At 35.6% G+C, this 27032-nt stretch overlaps 1 protein-coding gene across 2 annotated transcripts in view; it reads right to left on the reverse strand.

Moving 5' to 3' along the window:
- Positions 1–1934: 1934 nt before the first annotated feature.
- Positions 1935–27032, reverse strand: part of ZBTB10 (zinc finger and BTB domain containing 10) — a 37243-nt gene continuing 12145 nt past the window's right edge. For both annotated transcript variants that reach the window (XM_059166149.1, XM_059166148.1), the window contains exons 2-6: positions 25940–26825; positions 12033–12131; positions 7499–7675; positions 7122–7294; positions 1935–6858 (exon numbers count right to left, since the gene is read on the reverse strand). In XM_059166149.1, the coding sequence (XP_059022132.1) occupies positions 6553–6858; positions 7122–7294; positions 7499–7675; positions 12033–12131; positions 25940–26825 (1641 nt within the window). In that variant the 3' untranslated portion in view covers positions 1935–6552. The remainder of the gene's footprint in view (positions 6859–7121; positions 7295–7498; positions 7676–12032; positions 12132–25939; positions 26826–27032) is intronic.

The raw sequence follows: 27032 nt of genomic DNA on the forward strand, positions 1-27032 counted from the left end.
GATCTAAGTTAAAAAAAACTTAAAGGCTACTTGCACTGAGATTTCTATAGTCATATTTGCTATAGGTTGGGTTTGGTCATTACGTCTTCAGGTAAGATTACGTAGGGGCGTAGCAGAGGGCGAGGGGGACGTCCCAAGGGATGACACGTTCCCTGTGCTTGGCAACACAAACTGCTTGTAAACCAAATTAACTTGTTAACTATATGCCATTAGATACTAACAAGCAAAATCATAAAAAAGTTGCTGACATCTTTTAATAATCACTTAACTTTGAGCTCAGATTTATGTGCCAGGAATTATATCTGAATATATTTTGTAGTTCCAAATTTCAGTCTTCCCCAATCTTAAAATCATTTATCAAACGGGTTTGAATACAGGTAAAATACTGAAATGAAGTTCAGAAATCCTGGATCCCAAAACTGACTGTAAAATTACTGTAGTAACCTCTCAGGATCAATTCCTTTTTGCTCTCAAAGTTTTAACCTGAAACATTCTACAATTATCTTATTTTGTGTGTTTTCTTACTGAGTGTTGAGACATGTGCCAAGAAAGTTGTCTTTTGCTTATCTTCCACTAATATCCTAAAACATACTTAATTATGCTTGGAAGATTAATAATTTCTTTTTGCTAAACTTTGGTTGTGCTGGGAAAAAGTATCTGGTTGGCAGGCAGAAGGTAGTATCGCTAGCATGTAAAGGCAACATGCTCTCACACAACCTATTTCCTTATTCACTTTTAACAGAATAGATTTGTGGTTCATTTTTTTTTCCTTTAGTTCAAAACTCAAAAAAAAACTTATGACAAAGGGCTACGACCCAAAGGTTAATTTTCTCATTTAACCATGGATCCAGTAATTTAATTTCCTACACCAGCTTCCAAATATTGGTTGTGATCATTTGCAAAGTGAAAAGCTCAAATAGCAATTTTTTCTATACAGTTAAGCACGATTTCTAAATTCCTACTGTGTCTTTCTGGTGTCATGAGATATTTATGCAACTTTATCAGTGTTTTTGCTAAGCAAAACAAAAAGCTGGTTAACTACAATGGTCCGTAAACTTCTAAGCAAAAAACCCAAAACCTATAGATAGAAATGTTTGGTCAATATTTGCTTAGCCAGAATGTTCTACAACATCTCAAACAATAGATTTGGTTTCTTTCTGAAGCAATTACATTTAATCTTTTGCTGATTATTAAAAGCTGCTTTTTAATCTTGAGCCAAGTGGTCCCAGTCTTAACCTCTCAGAACCATCCAGAGTATACCTAATCATTCTGCCACATGACAGCTCTTTTACAATTTTAATACACCAAGCCTTATGTGTCACATGGACAGCCTTCTCCAAACAAAACTCTCATTTCCTTAGTAAAGTCTATCTAGTCATTTCTGATTTCCTTTATTCTATTACTGACACCACCACAAAAACCTAAACATGCCCAGGTAAGTGTTTTCTTTGTATTATTAAAGTTTCAAAGACTTGAAACATGTATTTACTAGTAATTTATTAGTCTGCTAATATGCAATAAAGATGGGATGAAGTAATTTACATTTCCTTTTTAAACCACTTCCAAAATTATGCACACATGTAAACGAGAGGGGAAATATCTTAATGTCTTCTAAGACCTGTAGAAAATTCCCACAAGTAATAAAGATGAAAAAATAGATGAAATGTTGATTACAAATCACTATCACCTATTAGAGCAGCTCTCCAGGCATCACTAGGAGGTAGTCTGAGTCATTTATGCACTTCATATAAAGACATAAAACCCAAAAAACTCTAATATTCTGTAATTCAAACTTGTAAACCTTAAGTACAAAGATAACTGTAAGTTTACAAAGGTGTTCCGCTACCCCGATTAGTCTAAATTATTACACTTTTAATGCAAAGAAATCTGAATTAAATGTCAGAGTCAACAAAATTCACGAAGCCAGAAGCAAGTTTAGTGCTCACAAGTTTATATTTTTAGGTTTGATAAAGATTCTTGTGTATTTTCTAAATACACAGACAAACAGTTTTGGAAGTTTACATACATGTCTTAGGACACTTATACTAGGTAGGTAAATTACATTTAAAAAAATTGGTCTTCGTAAAAGATCTTCCCAAAGAGCTTTTACAAACAGCAGGCAGAAGAAAGCGTTATGTTTACAGTGTTTAAAATGCTGATTCTCCCATTTCATCATGGCCTCAACCATCCCTCTCTCTTCAACCCAAAATCTTGTTCTCAATAGCCAGTGTACTCCAAATAAGTACCCAATGTCCTAAAATTCAGGGCTAGAAAACATCTAAGTGTGCTTATCCCTAACACATTTTAAACTATCTAGAACGGTTCAACTTCACTTGAAAGCAGGGATACAGCAGAAAAAAAATTTTCCACTTGAAATCCTAAAGTGACTACAAAAAAACACCTGTTAGTTCTAAGCACATATATTATGTACCATAGTTAAGTTTTAAGGATCTGGGTGACTGAACGGCACAAAAACTGGGGTTCACATCTAGTTCTTCACTTTAAAACCATCCTTTTAAAAATAAAAATGCCACAGCCAATTAATAGCATGTGCTACACTGAGGTCAGGTATCTTATTTATAGTCAATGACAAAACTGCTGAATTAGGAGGAAAAGAGTGATAAGGTAATTTGAGGAAGGAAAGATTAGACACTCAAATTCCTAATGTAGATGGTTTACAGGGAAAATAGGTCTCCATAGAGCAATTTCTTTAAAGCACTAAAATTCTACAAAAGTTGTTTAATGAGGCAGTTAATAGAGCCCCCTAAAAAGAGCATGGGCTTCATTCAGAATCAAATCTGGTCAAAACCCAGCTAGCTCTACCACTTAATAGCTGTGTTATATTGGGCAAGTTATATTATGCAGATTTCTTGGAGACTTTCTCTTCCATAAAAGAGAGACAGTAGCACCTACCTTATCGGGAATTAGAGAAAATAATGTAAAGCTCAATGGCACATGTAGGCACTAAAAAAAAAAAAAAAAAAAAAAAAAAGTAGCTTTTGGGATTATTCAGAAAGATAAATTCTTATGTTGACAAAATCCTAAAAATACACATAAAGCTTACTGAAGTTTTGAAATTTGTGACTTTTTAAAACTCCTCTTCCATCACACTTTCCCCCATAGTATACTACTCCAGTCATCTTCAGGCCTTTTACACTTCGTTGGATGAATATAGTTTCCCAACCCTGATCCTTTCATCTGGTCTCCTCCCCCTTTCCTCCTGGTTTGCATCTATTACTGAATGAAGATGTAGTAGGCCTCTATACTATGTGTACCAGTGTTTGCAGCACTTTGTGAATTCGCTTGTTCTATCTCCCTCTTCTCCATCAGGATGGCTCTACTAAAACCAGCTAGTGTTTTCCCCACCAAATTTCAAAGCCATTTATTAGTGTTCAGTTTCCCCTTCCTACAGTTTCTTAAGCTCTTAGTTGCTAGGGTGCTACAATTAGCAACATATCTAGTGAATATGAAAAATGAGGGCCAGTAACAATGACAAAACAGGGACCATATGGAAGTAACTGTCTCTGAGAATCCTAAGAAAGATTACATGATCTTAATTTATATGAGAGGGTCTGTTACTAAATAGCAAAGAAAACAGTTTATATTTTTCCTCTTCATTAAAATTACAAGCTCTAAAATAGGTTTCATTTAAAATATAAGTTACAAGAGAAAAATTCAGCAAATGTGTAACACATAATTCTGCCAGGGCTCCACAGACAAAATTATGAGTATTCCATTGTCACCTCTGAGACCAATCATAAGTTCTTATTATCTATCAACTTCCTGAAATTGTACTGTAAGTCAGAAAAAGAATATACTTAAAAAAAAAAAAATAGAAACGTCCAGTAGTATACCTTAGTACTAAAACTATTTTTTAAAAAGACCTAGAAGGGAAAAGGCAGTCCCTCGAGATCATGAAACAAATAAGTTAGGCAGTCAGCAAGTAGAAAAATCTGTCAATTCTGTTTCTGGTAAAATGTTTACTTTAAAGAAGAAATTTTTATATAGGCTGAGGCTAATATATTCGAGTATAAACATTCCTTTGGATTACCTTTCTAAAAACAAACTTTTAAAGTATATTTCAGTTGACTAAAAATATAGCCAAATCTGTCACAACACAACATAAAAGGTAATGGACAATTATAGAATATTTTAAATTAACAGTAATAAGCCATCTACATCAAACTTTGTTTCCAACTAAAACCAAAACAAAATCACAACAATCCCGTAGTGTACCAAGTGTGTATTTCAATTTACTGTATGCAGTCTAACAAAAATTTGGTCATAATTTACCAGATATACATAAATGATTTAAGTAGTAAAAGAAAATTCAGTTTAAAGAGTGTAAGTTCATATCTTGAGGAAAAGTAAAAGTACATTAAGAATGTAAAGCCAAGTCCAGTTTCTATGTAATAAGTGAACTGTAGTCTAATAAAGCAGATTTAGGTGATTTTCAGATATATATCTTTTCTCTTTAATATATATTTATATATAGACAGATCTACCAATTGTAAACTATGGTTTATTTTAAAGGAGGGGGATAAATGGGATGAAAGAAATCTTTATACTATACTTACATATTCACAAAGCAGAACATTTTAAGTTTAAAATACTTTTTCATTCATAGTATCTTTGCCCAACTAACGTCTACTTTGGACCCCACCAGAATGACATTATACTCATCTGTCTAGAACACGGAGAATAAGATGTACTCTTCAGTCTTAAACAAAAATCAAACCAAACTATTCCTGTCAATTTTATAGTTATGTAGAAACTACAATAAAGTTTAGATGACAGAAGATGTATCTAAGCCTGTAACCATACTTTTATCTTGATTCATCCTAGCAGAAACATCCATGTCTAACATGAAATCATTACACTACTGAAATCCGAGACAATGAGAAAGTTTGTCTCTTTAAAAAAAAAAGTATCAACTTTGCAACTTTGATCAGATGGAGCACCAAATGATTATGTCTGTCAAAGTGTACTTTGCAATTTTTTCCACACAAATAGCATAATTTAGTGACCTGATATAAAATAGGAAAATATACTCAATTTCTATTAAAAGAAAGCTGAAAATAGGATATCCCTCAATCTTATATAATATACAATATGTTCCTGATAAATGTCATGCGTGTTAATATTATGTGAAATGCTGCTGTCGGTTTAATAATCAGCTAATTCATCTGTCATCAGACTCAATAAATCTGACCATTTCAATTTAAGATCACCCCTTGTACCCTAAAGAATTTAGTTAACAGAATAATTGTAAAGCCTCTCAATATTTTATTTGTAAGACTTTTGCGGACAGTTGAATCATGGTGATTACCAGAAAGACTATCTATGAAGATGTAGCAAAACTTTGAGGAATTGAAAAAATATTTATCTATCATAATTTCAAAACGCTCAATATCCCAGTAAGTATCAAACAAAAGAGAATGCACTTTTTATGTTATTTTTAATGATAAAAAGGGCACAGGAGTAAAAACCTGATATTTCACTTATATTGCATAACAAGCTAACCAAACTGGACATGGAGGTCAAATTAGGAAACAAATCATTTTACTTATTGTTTCTATGACTTTTCTTTTGATTAGATTTCTGTCTTTTCAAATAGGACTGAGGTATAGTACACTGGCAAAAATATAAAGAGGCAAACAAGAATAGTGCCAAAGTAACAGATACCCAAAACCGAATACCATTGTCAGAAAACGTCATGTAATAACCATTTATCAAATTAGAGCAGCAGGAGAAAGTTACTTCTAAATCATAATCATTTTAGTGGTATTTGTCAACTTCGCCACGTTAACTTTGCAACATCATTTCTTCATTTGTGAAGTAGTAAAATTCATGTCAAAAAGGAAAGGGGGTATGGTATGGAGGAAGTCAGTTAGTTCATTCCAATAAATTACCTCTCCAGTTCTTATAAACATGCCCATCAGCACAAAATTGAGAAATAATACCTTAACTAGAAGAGACGTGGTTTAAGTTATGAAGCAAATTAAAATGGAAAAATACAGGAAAGTAGAACCAATGGGGTTGAAAAAGCCCCTCACTGAAAATCTGTATTAAAAAAAATAAAATTAATAAAAATAAAAATAGAAACAAAACTCTACTAGTACAAACTAGCCTGAGTGGTTTGATGGACAGAGTAATTGGGTCAGCTGTCACTGTAGTCTTATAAATGGATTTTCTTCATTCATGTTAAAGTGACACATGAATGTAAGCTCTTTAAGGATAGGTACAATATATTCGTAGGACCCAAATAGTTACTGTATATCCTATAAATAAAAAATATTTTTACTTTGATAACTGACTGAAGATGTGGGGACTCCATGTAATCCAACCACAAGGTTGTTTGCTGTACAGTCCTGTGCAAATATAAAAAAAAAAAAATTTTTTTTTGCTATAAGGCTTTTTGACCCTACAGTTTTCACAGCAACATAACTACCATCCAGCATGTACCATATTTTGCAAGCCTTCAAGTTCAACAATTCAAATTGTCGATTCATATTATGTCCAAATGCAGCATCCTTGAGGAGTATAGGTCAGTTAATCATCTAGAGACATACAAACATCTCCTGATTCATCCCACCGAGATGGATCATTCTGATCTTCTCCATCATCAACCAGCTCTTCATCAGCTTCTCCTACTTCATTCTCTTCATATTCTTCATCCCGAGGGAAATCTGTATCCTGTCCCTGATCTACACCTTCTTGCCCTCCTGGCTGTGATTTATCTGCACAGTCTACACAAACACCATAGCGTCGAGATCCATGTCTTATTCCAACACTGGCTGCTAACATGAAGATCTTCTTACACACCATACATTTGTATTTTTTATCCTTTTTATGCACCTAATTAAAGGGGGGAAAAATCCAACATAAGGACAATATAGACAATAATGCGTTTGAACCATTCAATTAAACCACCCATTAACAGTAAGTGAATGTATGCTTTTGTTTTTCTGTATCAAGTTCAGTTCATAAACCAGTCTTTGTTTAAAGCAATTTATTTAACAACCAACCTTCCCTAAATTTCATGTAAAATACCTTAAACTTCAGTGACATAAATACATTTTAATCGCAAAGACCAGTTATATATATTTAAAGTTACTTACCAGGGAATGTCTTTTCACATGTTCTCTGCGAGTAAACAGTTTTCCACAAATATCACAGCTAAATGATCTGACTCCCGTATGAATGAGCAAATGCCTTTTTAGTGTTCGTCTGTATTTGGCTACATAGCTACAATGAGGGCATTTTAACTTGTTCATGATTAGAGATGATTCACCTTTAAGAATTAAAAAGAACACACACACACAAAAGCAATTATATAGGAAACAAAATTTGCTATCAAAAGCTTGTCTATATCTAAGAATAGGGATTATCACAGGACTACCAGTATCTTGATTTTTTAAAACCCAGGACACGGAAGCTTTTAATTGTGAAAAATCATTTTAAAATTCCCGTAGATGTTTAGTTGACTAATACTTGCCATTTTCCCAAGTTTCTTGTTTTGGCCAAGATTCCGGCAATAATCCATACTTGAAATCATTTGAAGCACCTGGTATCAATCCATACTTGAAATCATTTGAAGTACCTGGCAGCAATCCATACTTGAAATCACTTGAAGGTCCAGGCATCAGGCCATACTTGAAATCATGTGAAGTACCTAATACAATTGAAAAGTGATTCTGATGTAATGATGGTAATGAAGATCTCTTACCAAAATTTGAAGAAACCCAGAAAATAACTTTATTGTATCTTTTGAGTATTATGACAGCTTATTATAAATAGCTAGATAAAAATCTCTACATTGTAGTCTGAAACAGAAATGTCTTCATACTTCATTATCAAAATACCCTAATTATAAAGCATCTTAAGTAGGAGAACTAAAATTTAAAATACAACCATAGGGAGAGAAAAATTTGGTAAAATATATTTCAATAATATTTAACAGTGTATGGAGACCACATGAAACTACTCTTCTATACTGAATTTCAAACATATTCAAGCCGAACTCTAACTTAATTGTCGTCTTACAGCACAGCTTTGGAACAGGAGGATAGTCCCCTTACTGCCTCCAAAATAATCACATAATCTTGTTTTAAGACTTAGCAGTATAGAAAAATGGACTAAGAATGAAAAATATAAATACTAGGAATGACAAATGCAAGATTCTTGCTGTATTACACCCTTGCTTGTTATTTCAGACACACTGGGCCCTCGTGGGGTTCACCAAAACCTCTAACTCCATCCTTAAATAAGTGAAAATCGAAAAGGCAGAATTAAAATAATCAATGTCCCTTAAGGAATCTGTACCTGAGGATCTTCAGACTAGCGAAGATAAAAATTACCTCCTCTGGATAGCATTCCCTCACCTCTCCTCCTTTTAAAAAGATTTTGTTTCAGTAATCTCTACACCCAAAAGTGAGGATCCAACTTACAGCTCTGCGATCAAAAAAAAAAAAAAAGTGTCGCATACTCCAGCATGAGCCAGCCAGATGCCCCCTGGATAGGATTCCTTCTTGAATATGTATGTCTTTACCTGGATCCAGGAATCCTCTTGGCAATGTAAACATTCAGAATTCTCCATAGCTAGCTACTGCCACCCTGATCGAATCGACCATTAACTCTTGCCTGTGGATTATTTTCAATAGCCATCAGAGCCATCCCAGTTCGTAACTGTTGCCCTCTTACAGTTTGCTCTCAACACACCGATTAGAAATTGTTTCAGAACTTTTAAGTGAGAACCTGGCACTTAAAAAAAGCCTTCAAGGACTACCCATCTCAAACATAAAAACACCAAAGACTGACAGCATGTTATATAGCCTTACCTAAATCTAGCCCTTTATCTAACCACCCCCTTGGGTCACTCTGCTTCAGGCATACTGGCCTTTGTACTGTTCCTTCATGGAAAAATGGCTCCCTCGGCAAGACCTCTGTACTCTTTCCTCTGCCTGTACACTCCTTTCCAGGCTATATGCTAGATTACTTGTGTAGTAATTTATTAATTTTCCTTCCATGAAAACTATGGATTTTATAAAGAATGCTTGCAAAAATAGGTTTTCTAAAAATTCATTTTCCTCCATCTATCTGCCAAATGCCCTACTTCTCTTAAAAATTAAAATAACTTAGTATTTTCTCTTTGGTGAAAGTATCAATACCCAACAATGCAAACAGGTCCCTAAGGTATTTAAAAATTCCATTACTAATAATGTAAATTATTTTATACTTGGAATACCTTCACCCATTTTTTAAATGTTAGGAAAGCCTTCTGATTTCATAATTATATAATTAAACTACAATCTGTTTTTGTTTGAGGGAAAGTTTTCAGAATCCTGAAGTGAGACACTGTATCTGTGGGGTGGGGGCGGGACAGGGGATGGAAATTAGGACAGGGGTAGTAACCTGTGAACACGAATCTATCAATTTTCAGCTTTACATTTCTAAACAAAGCTTGAGCTTTGACTCATAGCTCTTGATCAAATCAGTGCAAAAAAGTTAAGCTCTGAGAGCAAGGGCTGTGCCTGTTTTACTCACATTTGTATTTCTAATGTCCAAAGTATACACCCCCTTCAGTTATTTGTTGAGTAAGTGTTATCTAGCAAATACTAACACATATGTATTTTTGACTTGCTCAAAATACTTGTTAAAAACTGCCAGATATCAAGTTGGATATGTTAGGACCCTCAAGTTAGTATTATCATTACATATAAGAACAGAATAGCCCTAAAATAATTTATAGGGGTCACCTGGGTGGCTAAGTCAGTTAAACATCTACCTTTAGCTCAGGTCCATGCCAGGGTCCTGAGATGCCAGGGACCCATGCCAGGGTCTCAGTGGGGAGTCTGCTTCTCCCTCACCCCCTACCACTCCCCCCCACTCATGCTTGCACTCAGATAAAAAAAATCTTAAAAAAAAAAACCTAAAAATTGATAACCCAAAATTCAGAATTAGAAGTTCCTAATACTTGAAATTCTTTGTTTCTTTGGATAACCTACCTATAGCATAGATTAATAAAAAGCATCCATGGTAACAGGAGACACCTTATCTAGAATACAAAATGGTCACTCAAAAAACCTCATCCCAAACTTCTTTCATTTGGTCAAATTCTTACAGTAGAGGTTCCTTATTTAGAAGTATATGAGCAGATTGACAAAGGTACTGCTTTTGTAATTCAATCACTGAAAGATCACTAAGGTCATTCAAGTTCTACTTGAAAATTGTGCTCACTGCTCAGTAGTATCCTTCAGGGTTCGTTCTTCCATAATGGCAGCGTTCTTTTGAAGTCAAAATCAGAAGAAAAAGGCTGGTCTCAGTTGCAAAAACAAAAATGGATCAAAATGTCCCCTAAAGAGAAATGACTCTAAATCAAGAGTTTACTTTTTCTGAAAAGGGGATGAATGATATGGACCATTTGCCACTGAAAATATTTATGTGGAGAAATGAAAACTATGTATGAATTCACATACCCTGTCAAAGCCCATTCTTCAACCAGATTTCTAAACCAAAAATAAAATACCTTGTACTATTTGTGATTTTTTGTAGAAGGAAAAAGTCTTCAAAATTCAACCTATATGGATCTGTAAATGGCACATTTCAAAACTTTCTGTAAATTAGTTTCAACAATTAAGAGAAACTACCTTAAGGCAATTTCTTTCCTTCAAAATTACATGGCTTAACTGTGGTCAGTGCATACTAGATTCAGAAGCCTGTAAAAATGGAGTACCCCTAAGCTGCCCCCCTCCCCATCAAATTTTTAAAGAATTCCAAAGCTATGAGAAGTTTAATCTATGAATATCTATATCCCTTTGTCTATCTCTGACAAATGTTAGTTTTGCCACATGGGCTTTCTATGAATCCACACACCTTTTATGTATTATTTGAAAATCTTCACATCATTGCTTCACCCCTCAATATAGCAAGTTATCTTCTAGAACTTTCTCCTACATAACCACAGTACTTTTATCACATCTGAGAAATTTAAAACTGTCCCATCATTTAATCCATACTATTCATTCAAGTTCCCAACTTTTCCCCAAATGCCCCCTAGTCATTTTAGAACCCTGATGTCATCAAGACTGACAATGCATTTAGTTGGTTTGCTCCAATCTAGTGGTTCCTCTGCTTGTTTTTCATGACATTAACGTTAATTTTAAAATCCAGAGTAGCTGGATTTGTGTAGACCAGTCTTATGTTCTCCCCTCTCATGATTAGATTTGGGTTAAACCTTCTGGCAAGAATATTACATGGGTGATGTGTGGTAGCTAGTGCATTATGACAAGAGGCATGGGATTTCCATTTTTTTTATTATAAAGCAATCTTTCCCTCTTTGTAACTGAAGTAATCTATGAGATTATATGGAGACCATGTGAATATGCTATTACAACAGCCTTTTTGCCCAATCATTGTGATAAGCCCATCAATAGTGGCTTAACATCCACAGATGATCCTGAATTATCTCCTGTGGGGTATTTTTTTCAATTGTGATTCTGTATTTATTAGCTTGGTATTCTTCTCTAAAGAAAGCCTTTTCGGTTCCTAATTTATTTATACGCATGTTGTTCTCTGGAGTATTCACGCACTCTGCCTCCATGTGTAGGATACTCCCCCCAAATTACAATTGATAGAAATATTGCTATTTAGAATTAACATTTTCTATCTCCATTACCAACCATACATTTTACATCAATGTCAATTAAATAATCAACTATTTGGATAATGACCATTTTCATGCTACGCATATACTAGCAGAAAGTCACCAGCTCTATTAATTACTTGATATTTAAGAATTTTTAAAGCCCTAAATAAGTGGTTCCCTCAAACAATAATAAACACCCTTCCATTTGTATTGATCAGGTTTCCAAAGTCTTATCATAAACACAGCTAACACAGGTTTAAGGTACATTTAATACTCTCCCTTTAGGGGAAAGAAATTGCAACAGCTCCTTAATCATGTACACAAATACTTACCCATCTTCAGATCCCCTTTTAATATATTCTTACTAAAATCCTACTGTACCTACCAGCATCACCTCCTTCCTGACTGGAGCCGGCTTCAGCCAATAAATTTGTATTCACATTCCTATCACAATCTGGCCCTGAGAGTAGAGCACCATCCAGATCTGAAAAGATATAGAATAATCTGTTATTTAAAACCACACTACAGCCATCATCAACCACTCCTTTCTTGGTACCGTTTCTTATGGAGACTAAATAGAAAAATATCTGCAAGTTATAGTACCTACTATGTGCTTAATGCTATTAAGGCACAAAACCCTAAGACATGGTTTCAACCACAAGAACAAATGCACACTCAACAGTAAGAAGAGCATACTGCGTAAGAATAAGCTTTAAGAGGCAGGGTGAATTAGGTTACTGGCTTTGTGAGGATATGCCTCAGCTTCCTGGTATATGCTTCCAACCACATCACAGATTTGATATAGAAATTAAATTAGGGGCATCTAGGTGGCTCAGTCAGTTAGGTGGCTGCCTTTGCCGCAGGTCATGATCTCAGGCTCCTGGGATCGACTCCCACATCAGGCTCCCCGCTCAGCGGGCAGTTTGTGTCTCCTCTCCCTCTGCTGTACCCCCCTGCTTGTGCTCTGTTGCTCTCTCTCAAATAAGTAAAAAAAAGAGATTAGATAACCCAAGTCAAGTGTTACAAATTAAAGGAGTTTGGTACCCAATGACAGGGGCTACTGTTAGTATTAAGTACTAGATGTGTAAAACATTAGTTTCTGTATTGATTCAGAAGTGAAAAAGACAAATTAAAGCTAGAATAGGAGACTTAAGAGAAAAACTAATTCCTTAATCTTGAAGTATGGAAAGGATGAGAGAGGCAGCTTAAAAGAAAAGATATACTGGGGCGCCTGGGTGGCTCAGTGGTTTAAGCCGCTGCTTTCGGCTTGGGTCATGATCTCAGGGTCCTGGGATCAGGTCCCGCATCGGGCGCTCTGCTCAGCGGGGAGCCTGCTTCCCTCTCCCTCTCTCTGCCTGCCCCACATCTACTTGTGATTTCTCTCTGTCAAATAAATAAATAAATAAATAAAAAGAAAAAAAAGATATACTAATGAGATTAATACTTTTGGTTACAATCTGTTTTCTGAATCTGTTCCATTCCTTCTGTTTCTCCACCACTGCCTTAATTCAGGTACCCATCACCATTTTCTTGGATTAGTGAATTACTGAAATCGTTTCTTGGTCTCCTTGCTTCAAAATACAATGCCAGTACTTATATTCATAATGCCAGAGAGATTTTCCTAAAACATAAATCCTAAATTACTCCCTTAATTTAAAAATCTTCAATGGTTCACCACAGCATTTAGGCTTACCTTCAAACTCCTTAGTTTAGAATACAGGGTCCTAATACTCGGGCTCCTACTAGTGCACCTAGCATCATCCCACTGGTACTATCTACTCCCCCAAATGAAAAGTATCTGAAGATAGGGCACCTGGGCAGCTCAGTTGGTTAAGCATCTGCCTTCAAATCAGGTTACGAACCCAGGATGTTGGGGTCAGTACCAGGTTGGGCGGAGTACTCTTCTCCCTCCTCCCACTCATCCTCTCAAATAAATAAATAGAATCTTTAAAAAAGTATATGAAGACATTTTTAAAATGCCACTTTTTATGGACAATCTGTCCTCTGTCATAAGTCTCAAAAAAAAAAATAAGAAAAAACACACAAATTCTTTTTTACATATACAGCAGGTACTTGATTCAAAAAACAATTGATGGTGGCAAATAAAACCATGGTACATTTATACAACAGAATACCACCCAATAATGGTTCTAGTGCATAGTTACAAAACCCCAAAACACTAAATAGTTCTAGCACTTATATTCAAATGGGCCAGTAGGATTACATAATTGCATAATGAAGGAGAGAAAGAATAGTATAAATGATCCTCAAGCAGGCATAATTAAGAGCACTGCCGGTAAAGATCTTTACCACTGCATGGTAAAGATTTTGGCCTTTACTCTAAAACCAGTGAAAGGATTTTAAACAAAGTATTAATCTCATTTACCTTTTAAAAAGACTATGCCTGGTATTGTATGAATGATTAAAGGAGGTCAAAAGTAGATGCAGGGAGACTAGTTAGGAAGCTATTTTAGAAAACCAGATGAGAACCAATAGTGGCCTTGACTTGGTTGATGGCAACAGCAAATGGTAGTAGTAGTTGTGGAAGAACTGACAGTGCTTGGTGAGACTGAATATGGGAGAGGCAGGGTTTGAAAGTAATGAGGGAAGCTTCCTTCCTATACTAATACTAATGAAAGAGGACCAGTTTTAGGTAGTTATGAAGATACTGAGTCTGACACACCTAACAAAGAGGAGTTTATATGTTTGGAGTGGGACTAGCAGGTTAAATGGGTAAACACTAGATACTACCTGGGATCAAGTCTCAGCTCTGCCATATCCCAGCAGTGTGACAGTTGTGAAGCAGGTTATTTTGCTTTTTAAATGCAGTGGTCCTCAAAGTATAGTTCCCAAATCTGCACCATGGACATTATTCAGAAACTTGCTAGATAGAAATGTAAAATTTCAGGCCCCATCCCAACCTACTGAATCAGATACTGTGAAAGTGGGGCCTAGAAATCTGCATTTTATAAAGCCTTCTAGGTGATTCTGATGCTTACTAAAGATTGAGAACTGTTTTATTATAAAGTAGGGAAATTATCAGGGAAAGATCTATGCACTTTATATTTATTATTATCCAGGGACCAAATGATAATAAAGAAAGGCACTCAGCTCTACCAGGTATGTAACAAACACTCAAAATTTTAATTTTTTTTGTTTGTTTGTTTAAGCTCCTAATTGGGGAAATAGGCACCAAAGGCTATACAGATATAATGCTTAAACTGGTGATAAAAATAAGCTGTCAGAATGCGTGTGGTAAATAAGGCCATGGAATTAAACAGATGAGACTATGAGAAAAAAACTATGACCAGTATGTTGAGGAATCCTAGCATTTAAGAAACCAGAAAATGATACAGATTTTAAGGAAAGAGTTATTTCAAGAAGTAGTCCATCATAACAATGCTGCCAAAAATTTAATCTAGGGCCTGAAACATTCAATACTTTCATTCAACAAATGCTGAACACCTAGGAGGTCACTGGTGATCTCAGAGCAAGTTACACTGGCACATCAGTGGGGCAAGGTAAAAAAACTAAGAGTGGCCTATATTGTGAATAGAAGATGAAGAATTACATAATATAAACTGAGAAATTTGGTTGCAAAGGGGGAGACACAGAGTAAGAGTATTTTTTTAAAAGGTAAGTAATAAACATTTAAATGCTGAAATGAAGTCACTAAGAAAGGGACAAGTTAAAAGTACTGAAGAAATTCAAAAGAGAAGGATTCTGGAATTCTGAAGCAAATGTGTGGGTATTTAGGCGACAGCAAAGACAATCAACATATAGAAAGAAGTTTGAAGTACTTAAGGACAGCATCTACCACCTTACAGGGAAAATAAAAGCTAAGAGTAAGAAGTGAGATTACTGCCTAGAGTAAATGGCTTCGAAGTAAGGAGAATGAAAAAGTACTTCAGGTGGAGAAGAGCAACAGCAAAGAGACTCTACCTGTCCCCTGAGAGGAGGGGTATACTCCTTAGGTTTTATTTTCCCAGCACTCATCACAATGCATGACAAGACACTTTTTAAAAAAGTTTTTTATTTAGTTGATAAAAGAGACAGGAGGAGGAAGAGCACAAAGGAAGAAACAGATGCCCTGCTGAGCAGACAGCCTGACTCTAGCCTTGATCCCAGGAACCTGAGATCATGACCCAAAAACTGAAGGCAGAGATTAATCAACTGAGCCACCCAGGCACCCTGACAAAATGCTTTTCAAATAAATGTTGGTTTGAATATTCTCTCTGCAACCTCTATTAGCAGTTTAGTTTTAATTAATGGTATTTAAAGAATACTTTTTCAGTTTTCTGGTCTATAGTAATACTAAAACATAACCACAAACTGAACATGATTAACTGAAATTTAGTGGCTTTATTTTCCTATGAAAAGCTGAAAATATTTCCATAATAAATTTAAATCAATATTCAACAACTGTACTAGGTTTCCCAGTATCTTTTTAAAAACTCCTTATTCCAGGTACACTTGGGTGGCTCAGCTGGTTAAGTATCTGCCTTTGGCTCAAGTCATTAATCTGAGAGTCCTGGGATTGAGCCCCACATCAGGCTCTCTGCTCAGCCGGGAGCCTGCTTCTCCTTCTGCGTCTCATCCAGCTCATGCTCTCTCTCTCAAGTAAAATCTTAGGGGGGGGGGGGGAAGTCAACTATTCTAGAGTGTACAGTCTGTTCAGAGGGCACTTCTTAAAATTCTGCCAAGTGGGTTTGTAAATACAGGCAGGGTGCTTCTATTTATGTAACATTCTATAGTGATTTGTTGAAGGCTTCCTCAGCTAGTTCTTAAAATAGATATTTCCTGTCTCCTAACCCTACCCCTTAAGTATCAGAATTTAATTTGTGATCTTTAATCCTACACTAAGCACGGAACACCTCAACCTGAAAGCTTAACAGATGACAAATATATTCTTCCTTTGTACCGTGTCTTTTTTCTCCAACTCTTTTGAAAGGTATCACTTGGTTATTGATATCAAAAACAAATCTCAGAACAGGTGAGCTCTTCCAGGTTGACAGTAACTTTCATAAATAGCACACTTAACTCAGGAATCAATACATCATATCACTGTTGTAGCTTATCTGAAATCAGCCAAACTGCCTAGAAACTCATTTTAATCAGCTGATGTTAAGTGGGATAGAAATGAGGCAACCAAGCATTCACTTGAAATAGAAATGAATTTTGCTTCCCTAGGAAGTGAAAGCGTAACTCTTGGTCATTATCTTTTTCTCCAAATTATAGGATTAAAAAATAAATTCTTCTATACTTGGTTTTTGACGTTTGTGACCTTTCTAAGAAATCTTTCACTTCACTTAAACTTAGCAAAAAGGGCTAAGGTATCTCTGCTAACAACAAAAGACCTTTCTGAAGAGCTGTTAGAACAGTTTCAGGAGGTAACAATGATCTACCAAAGCTATGGACCTGGCACATAGCAAGTAATAAACCCAAAACAACAACAAAAACAAAACCCCACAATCTGCAATGCTAGAAGTAAAAGCGAAGAAGTACACCCATCTCTAATTTAGTTTCCTAGTGATATTTCATATACTTTTTTGCTAAATGAAAAAATAAACCTTACGCTCTGGGATAAACCAAGACTCACTTTACTAACTTCTTTATTTAATAAAACCATTTCCAAAATCTCAAGTGTACCGAGATATCAGCTATTATTGTTCTTTATAGTTAACACATTTTTGTCTATCCTTGAAAGCAGTCTTCTCCTCAGGTTCATTTTTAAAGAATTCTGATTAACCATATTTTGCATATTTTTTAAAAAGACTTCTTATTCATGGATTTAAAAAAAACAGATTAACATGTGATGGAAAGAAAAGGAATGATAAAGCAAATCTCAGTTCCTACTCCTCAAAATTTTAACAATCAACTTTATTTTCCTCACATAAAAAAGAGTAGTAATGTTTGTATACTTCACAAAGCTGCTATGAAAAGTGATATCAGTATACTGAGTAAAATGTAAAGCAGAATATAAATCTAGGTGTCATCAAGTGAGCTTAATCTTGGTGCCTAGGGTTACAGGTTTCCCTGGGATCACAGGTTAGCAGTGCTTCCAGATCATCTGGTAGGGAGTAGCACAGCATCTGACTCGAAGTGCTAAACAGAACTAAGTTGGGAAGGTTTCCCTGATTTTCTTTTGGTTCTCAAAATTCCAAACATGAGACAGGTGACGACCAACTAGATTTTCTAATGACTGACTGGGTGGGTCAGTCATTAAGCGGCTGCTCAGGTCATAATCCCAGGGTCCTGGGATGGAGCCCTGCCTGCCAACAGCCTGCTTCTACATCCCTCCCTGCTGCCCTCCGCCCTCCCCCCACCAGCATTGTGTTCCCTTCTCTTGCTGTCAAATGAATAAAAATATTTTAAAAAAATCATTAAAAAATTTTTTTTCTTAAAAGACAAATATTCTTTTTTTTTAAATATTTTATTTATTTATTTGACAGACAGAGATTACAAGTAGGCAGAGAGGCAGGCAGAGAGAGAGGAGGAAACAGGCTTCCTGCTGAGCAGAAAGCCCGACGCGGGGCTCGATCCCAGGACCCTGGGATCATGACCTGAGCCGAAAGCAGAGGCTTTAACCCACTGAGCCACCCAGGCGCCCCAAAAGACAAATATTCTTAAGAATAAATGAGAGAAGAAAGAAATCGAGGTTTTAGAAATAACTCCATTGCACAAATCTCAAGAGACTCAGTAAGATCTTTCCCCACTTTCATTTTCACTTAAATATATACCAACATCATGTTTCTCTTCTCTGAAGACAGTTTCAGAACTATTTTGTTTTTCATAAGCAGGTATAATTTTTCTTCTTTACTCATTGTGATCTGGTTTTTTCCACTTTTCACTGAACTAACTTCACTTACAAATAAATATATTACATAAAGCATCCTTGACAGTTCCTACAGCAGCCTAGAGACTCAACATATAGTAGTTTCCATTCATACCCCACTGACTCAAGTGACTGCCCCATCTTAGACTAAGCTGTACTGTTTCTTCTTTGTACTATCCAAACAAGGCTGTTATTTCTGCTCTCATTAGTCCTTAAAAGGTCTATCCAGATCACTTCCCCAATTTTAATCCATGAACACCCTCCAAATGTTGTCTCCCAAAGGCAAATATAAACAGACCTAAACTAATCTCTAGTTAAAAAATCTCCCATGGCCTCAGTATATAAAAATTTACAAATTTACCATGCAGAACAAAGAGAATCACAACTTGGCTCTTATATATCAACGCAACCTCATTCCCCATTACATTCTTTCTATTCTTTAACCTGCTTGCCCTGACTTCCTGCCACCTTGTAGTCAGTGAATGCCCTTCTCTCTCTCCTGGGAAACTTCTACACAAGATCCAATTCTTATTACTGCCTTCTCTATATAGCTTTCATCAAGTCTCCCATTGCACCCCTTGCTGTACTTACTATTTTAACATTGGTCACATGACACTGGGTATGTTTCTACCCCACAGCAATCCTATTATGAACAAGTTCCAGGTAAGAAACTCCTCAATCTTGACATCATCTGGCAAGATGCTTACTTTTGGGGGGGGGGGGGGGGATTTAAAAAAAATTTAATTACTAAATTTCCTATTATGATGTGGAAAGATATTCTGGTATCCCAGGAAAATAGCATTTGATTATAATGTAACTTTTCTGGAAATGTAAAATGATGCATGAAGATTTAAGACACCCCCAGAATATTCAGACGGTGTCAGAAATTAAAATTTCAGTTTTATAGATCTCTCAAGGATCTATACTTGAAGGGTTTAGAGAACTTGATATTGTGAGCAGGCAGAACTCAAAAAATGCTTTTCTAAAACTGGTTCACAGGCTTCTTCAACACCAGGTCTGGCCACACAGATTATTTCTTTAGTGTTTGTAACTTGTAGGTAATAATGAGTACCTTCATCTCTTGGGATAAACATGGCAGATAGGGAAGGAAAGGAACACTTGGCAGAAGAAAAGTAAAGAAGGGTAAAAAGATGTCAGAATATTCCTATTACCGGGGTGCCCCGGTGGGTTAGCCTCTGCCTTCAGCTCAGGTCATGATCTCAGGGTCCTGGGATTGAGCCCTGCATCAGGCTCTCTGCTCAGCAGGGAGCCTGCTTCTCTCTCTCTCTAACTGCCTCTCTATCTACTTGTGATCTCTAGCAAATAAGATCTAAAAAAAAAAAACAACTATTCCTACTACCTACTGTCATCCTCTTAAGATTAAACATCGGAAGATTCTTATGTATTAGCATATTTTATAGCCCATAAAGTACTGATGGACCTTTACTTTTTAAAATGAACATCAGGCTTTCAAACTACCATTTAATACCCAATTTTAACAGTTTCTGAAGGAAAGTGATTTAACATTGTCATTTGTAGCGCATCCTTCATAACATCCAACCAAAAGAATGCCTGGAAGGTAGAGGAGGACATCTGGAACCCCCTAAGATAAAAGAACAAAGAAAAACTAATCCAGATCCATAAATTTATCTGAAATGCTTAGAGTAAGATGTATAGGATGCAGTAATTTTCAGATTTTAGGAAAATAGTAACTACAATACTCCCAGTGGGGTTTAGGGTAGCATCCTATAATCAGAACAGTATTTCTGCACAAAACATGAATATTCACATTTAAAGAAATGAGTAAAAGATATAAATAGCTGGTTTTGCTGCTGAGGATTGGGTTTTGTTGCCAAAATGATTAAGAAAAAGCTCTGGATAGTTTTTACTCAAGATGCCAGAATTATGAAATTTTTCTTTCTGCCCATTAGTGTCATAATGTGGGATACACTCAAGGCTAGTTACAGTCAAGTAAAACTGAGTTGAAAGCCCACATCTTAAACAAAGCTAAGTTCCATGGTTTTTAAACATTTTTTAAATAGTTTATACAGTAAATTTATAGGACATGGTCAAAATATTAGTCTCAAATGTGATGGCCAGTTTTCAAAATTATAAAAATTTAATCATTTAGAAAGCATTTTAGGATTCTGCAACATCTGAAAGTAATGTCAAGTATCAATTATCATCCAAAACATAGAAGAGCCAAAGTGCTGAATAGAACTCTAAAGAGTTGACTATAAATAGAATAATTCATTGCTTCAAATATGACTCATTAGGATATCTTAAAGATATTTATCTCGGGCTTTCTGTTCAAGGTTGTCTTCCAAATATTCAAATTATGTGCTTTTTAACCAAAAGGCAAATATACAAATTGAAACTGTAAACTGAAACCCGATTTCAACTCTACTTGTAAGGATTAATAACAATTTGTAAATGTTTTAACACTGTTTTCCCCAGAAGTACAGATGAAAGCAAGGAACTTTTAGGGGCGCCTGGGTGGCTCAGTGGGTTAAAGCCTCTGCCTTTGGCTCAGGTCATGATCTCTGCATCTGGAATCAAGCCCCATGTCAGGCTCTCTGCTCAGCAGGGAGCCTGCTTCCCCACCTCGGCCTGCCTGTAATCTCTGTCAAATAAATAAAATCGGGAAAAAAAAAAAAAAAAAGGAACTTTTAGATTTAGAAGAACTCTAGCGGGCTAGAACTCTAGGTGGCTCAGTGGGTTAAGCCTCTGCCTTCAGCTCAGGTCATGATCTCAGGGTCCTGGGACAGAGCCCCACATCGCATCAGGCTCTCTGCTCAGCAGGGAGCCTGCTTCCCTGCCTACTTGTGATCTCTGTCAAATAAATAAAATCTTTTAAAAAGTCTATTTAAAAAAAAAATAATAAAAGAACTCTAAATTCTTTGCTCAAGTAAAATCACCTTGCAACTGAATATTGGATGACAGTAAGAAAAAAATCATCTATATAGGAATTTTATCAGTTTGTATTAAAGATAAAAAAAAATCAAATATATAATCGACTGCTTCGTTTACTTAAAATGTTTTTGAGGATATTGTTTATTATGCTACATGGTATCAACTGTATAAAAACCCAAAATTCAGTACCAGAGAAGTTTGTCATCTTCCAAAACTGGCATGTTTCCTCCTTTGAGAGGCTGCTTAGCATCTTAGAGCCAATTAAAAGCTTAATTAGGACAACTATAATAACACTCTCTACTAGCACACTTAACTTCCTTATTGCTGTATTTTATTTGTTTTCCTGATGTTTCTTGTCATTTAAAAAATGTCTGTTCAAAATGAATTATGTATGCACGCAAAAATTAAATGTATGTGTACACATGCAGAACAGTTACTTACAATGGGTACAACTTGTGTGGCTGACATAACTGAAAAATCTAGATTCAGAAAATAATCCGAGAGCATCAGAAGATCAACAGTAAGATTAACACGTGACTTGCTCTGATTAAAAGCAACAGCATGTGTGAACACACTCTGTAAAACAACTTAGGTATTATGTTTACTCCTATAATTTAATTCCTAATCTCGTATTTTTAAATACTTTATTTGGCATTTGTTTTCTGGTTGTGTATCAGTAAAACAAAGATTTGAAATTTTTATACTACCAGAGAAACCCATTAATAACACCTCTTTTCCTATTTTATTACCTAGAATTTATTTTTTTCCTGACAGTTTTAATTTTCCCATAAACTCCAACAGAACAGTAAAAAGGACAGAAATGTCTAACCTTTCCTAAGCTGTACTTTCAAATACCCTCATATATAAAAAATGATTTGAAGCAAACTGCAGTAGTGAGTCAAAGAATGAATATACTAGTTTAAAATATAAAAAAAAAGAATCTAAATAAAATCCCTGATATTTCTGGGTATACCATCTTATCTTGGTATCTTAAAACACTTCTCTATGAGGCATCCAAAAATGAGCTTCAGTAGTATGTGGCAAGAAGATATTATTTAGAGCTGTGGTTTACAGACTCTAAACTTTTTTTTTTTTTTTTTTAAAGATTTTATTTATTTGAGAGAGAGAGAGAGCATGAGAAGGGGGAGGGTCAGAGGGAGAAGCAGTCTCCCTGCGTTGTAGGTAGCCCAATGCAGGACTCATCCAGGGACTCCAGGATGAGCCAAAGGCAGTCAGGCAGTCGCTTAACCAACTGAGCCACCCAGGCACCCCAGACTCTAGGCTTAAGAGTCTGGGGGAAGTCATAATTCTTAAGGGGATCCACAAGTCCAAATATGCCAAGCATTGCTCATAGTATGTCTTTTCAGATATTTGCCTACAGAACTTTACATTTATTTAAAAGCATTTATATCACTGAACATTATCAGTATTTTCTCAGTAAGTGGAAATCAAAGTATAACCAATGATGGTGCAATTCATAAAAATGTCTGTGGTTTTAAGGGACCATTTTTTTTTTTTTTTTAAAAGACTGAGTCTACCAGTTCATTAATTGCAAGGTTTTAATGTAAGCCAGTCTTAAACATGAAACCTGCCTCTATTTTTACTAGCTGAATGACCTTGAGACAGGCCTTAATCTTGATCAACACAGACCCACTGTGTTCTATATTGGTTAGAATTTGCCTCCAGAGTTGTAGTTAATTTTGTACACCAAAATTTCTGGGGTAAAACAAAAACAAAAACAAAAAACAGGTGGATTGTCAGAAGGATGGTAAAGGGGCTTGAATGCATAAGGAATTCACTTAGTTTAATAAATTATCTATAATATCTGAAGGGTTGGTTATCAGGTCAATAGGTTAGGCTCAGATTATACTACTCAAAATGGCAGAATCATGAAGTTTAAAAGAACAAATTTTGGCTCAAAATAAAATAACTTCTAGAATCTAGTAGAAAGCATACTTCACTGGAAAACTCATTTTAAATAATCTCAAATCTTCCATTTTAAGGGGGATCTATAATGACCTTGACAGTTGTGCTTTTGTCATTTCATTTTCTTAATTAATTCCTTAAAATAAGTACCACACTTTAAAGATGAGGAAACTGAATACTGGAGTTAAGTTAATTTGGTCACAGTCACAGTTAAGTACAGAGCTCATCCTTCAGATCATGACTCAGTTTTGGCTCTTTCCTCTTTGTCAGTGGATCTCAAACTTCATTCACAGTGTAACCACCTACAGAGCTTATAAATATTCCAACAACCAGGCAACATCCCAGAACCAGTTAACTCAATCTCTACTGCAAAGACCCAAGCATCATGGTCTTCAAAGTTCCCAAGTAATGTCAATATGCAGTCAAGAAAGATAAAGACCCACTGCCCTATACCAAGGGTTGGCAATAAAGGTTTACTGAAGCATATTCATGATCTTCTGTGTATACTTAATGTCTGTGACCACTTTTCGGGCTGCAGTGGTAGAGTTAAGTAACTTTATGACTAGCAAAACCAGAAATATTTACTGTTTGGTTCTTTACAGTAAAAATCTGCCAAACCCTGCTCTGTATCATATTATGTCCTAATCATAATATCCTTGTAAGAAACCCTATTACCTGGCACTCAATGACGTTGGATTTAAAGGCACTGAGAAGTTGCAATAACTTTAACAGCTGCAATATAGTGTTATCACTGATAAAATGTCAGTTAGGCAAGATTCAGACACCAAAGTGATACCCCTAACGTGACAGAATTTTTCTAAGTTGTAAGATATAATAGGTAAAGTTGAAAGCATATTGTACTACCAGAAATTTATGATACATCTATTCAATCAATAAACTCAGCTGAGGGGGTGCTTGCCGAAACAATAGCTAGTAATGCTGTTTTTTAAAAGTATGCATTGTAGGGGCACCTGGGTGGCTCAGTAGGGTCCTGGTATCAAGCCCCATGTTGGGGTCCCTGTTCAGCGGGGAGCCCACTTCTCCTTCTCGCTCTGCCCGCTTGTGCTTTAATAAATTAAAAAAAAAAAAAAAAAAAAAGGCAGTTTGTAAATTACGCACTGTGGCTCAATAGTAGTGTTTTCCTTTGAATTATTCCAATTGTATGTGGCAATAAGAAAGGGTTAGCTCTGATAGATTTTGCCAATACTACCCCCAAAACATGCTTAGCCCTTAAATTATCTGTGTGCCCACGTGCATGTGTGTATTTTAAAAAAACACAAGGTTCCCACCATACTATAAAGTGATTAATCTCTGCAGCAGAAAAACAATGTAGCTCATCTTTGAGAATTTCAAGGTCTTCTATATTAAAAATTAAGCCAAAATAAAGCGATGCTATGAAAATCTACCCTTAATACTTGAAAGAAACTGCCTCTGAGGATTTAATTATTTAACAGTCAGCAAGTATGAGGGAAAAGATCACTAAATCATATTCATTATGCAAGTATGCTTATTTTCATCTAAGTAAATCCAAAAACCAATGGAAACTAAATCCACACCTAAAAGGCCAGAGAAACCATTTCATAGGATTACTATGGCATTCTGTCCTGTAGAACTAGAAACAGTGATTCTTTTTAACAAAGTATTCCATCCCTACATCATCACCATGATGTAAATCAGACACTGAATAGTTACAGAGCTTTGAGGCAGCCAAACACACATTGATTCATATGTGACAGTGGTAGACATATACCTTAAGTCTGGGGTCTGCACAGGAAAACCTCAAATCAACAGTACTTGAAATACTCTTCAAGTACATTTAAGTTAAGCAAAGGCAATTAAGTTTCAAATGTTTCTATTTATACACTGTAACAATGGTCTCCCACCCCATTAAAACCCATTAAAAAAAGTCCACAGTACAATTGTGACATGCAGATTTTGTATATATTCTTTTAGTTACATAGTGAGGAGAAATGTCCCAGAGTCCTGTCTTCATTAATGAGAATGAAAATGAGGCGACAGTGGGACAAATTTAAAACATTTCAGCTTCTGTAAGATTTATGGTAAGAACAGTAGGTCTAATAAACAAATTGGAATAATCCCACTGTCATTTGCAAAATTCTAAAAAACGCTTTAATGTTTAATTACCCCAAAAGCCCACCCCAAACTGGGGATACAAAATGTTCATTAGGTCTTAAAAATATTCTGAAATGACAAACTGATTATATATTACAACTAAGATTTTAACTAAGATTACATTATATCTTTTGCAGTACTGAGGTACAAAAAAAGTGATTACAGAGACCAAAGATCAGAGAAGTCAAAGAACTATAAATGAAGACGAGTCCACACGCCATAAATAAGCAAATACCTGATTATTAGCACCAACTTTGAAAAACTCACATACACATGTAGAAAGAAAAAACATACCAAAATTACATTATTGTTTGAGTTATCGTCTCCCTTCTATTATAAACACTCAAATTTAGTATCTGTGTATTACTTCCATAGTTTAAGAAATACTTTACAAATATACCTCGAATATATCCAACCAATTATATCCAATTAATCATAGTTAATTAGCATGAAAAGTGAGATACCTTTGTATATAAAATATTTACCTGGTTCTTCCTTGATGAAGGATAAATCTTCTTCTGGATAGGCAACAGGTGGCTGCATCACTGAGCAATCTTCTAAATTTGTTTCATTAGGTGGTATATTATAAATAAATCTCTTTGTAGTTTGGTTTTTCCTCCTTGTTTTGCCAGTCTCTTGAATTCCCTGGGAGCCCATATTATTCCAAATAAACACTTTTGTTTGACCTTGAGATTCATTTTCAGCCAATTCAGGTGAACCATCCTGGACCCAACTACTGTCATTCATTTGGTAGTTTTCTATTTGGCCCTCGTCGACGTTACAACCATCATTTTCAATTTTTACATTACTTGCCAAATTGGTAAGATTCCGAGTTGCCCAAAAACTGGCAATTTTTTGATCCCGTGATGAAGACAGACCATCTCTATTAACAGGTTTTCTATTATTATAGTCCACAACTACAGACTCTGGAGCTTCTGATTTAATGCTTATATTTAAGGCATCTTTAATGAAATTTCGGCAAGTTTGAACAACTTCACTCATCTGAAGATAGCTGGCCACTGTCATCACTTCAATGGCATTTTGGCTTGTGAGCACCAGGTTACCAGAATACAAGAAGTCCAAGATGACTGAAAAACCTTGAACTGCAGCAATATCTAAATGGGTAGTATTGTTTTGGTTAGGGCTTTCTTTGTTTGAAAAGCAATATAAAGTCTTAAAGAAACGGCTGCCTGCAACCAGGATGTTCTTATGAGCTTTAAAGATTTTTCCGCTCACCACAATGCTGACATCGCAAAGAATACCTTTCTTTCTTTGTTCATTTAGTTGTCGAAGAAGTTGATAGCAATAAGAGTTCTCATTTGGCCTACTATTAAAGTCACAGTACCCCTCCTCTGATGGTATTTCTGTCTCCTGTAATTGGATGGAAAACATTAGTATTAAATTTTATTTACTTTTTACAAATCCCCAAATGAAGGAAAATATCAATTTAACTTTTTAAAAAGTGTTAAGCAAATGCAGTACTTTGTTAGCAATCATGATTTATTGACACTGTAGTGTTCACAATTCCAATTACTGAGAGGAGAAAAGTGCAAAAAGCTTAGTGCCTTCATCTCAGGT

Source organism: Mustela lutreola, chromosome 3, assembly GCF_030435805.1.
Source record: "Mustela lutreola isolate mMusLut2 chromosome 3, mMusLut2.pri, whole genome shotgun sequence".
In the NCBI taxonomy this organism is placed as follows: domain Eukaryota; kingdom Metazoa; phylum Chordata; class Mammalia; order Carnivora; family Mustelidae; genus Mustela; species Mustela lutreola.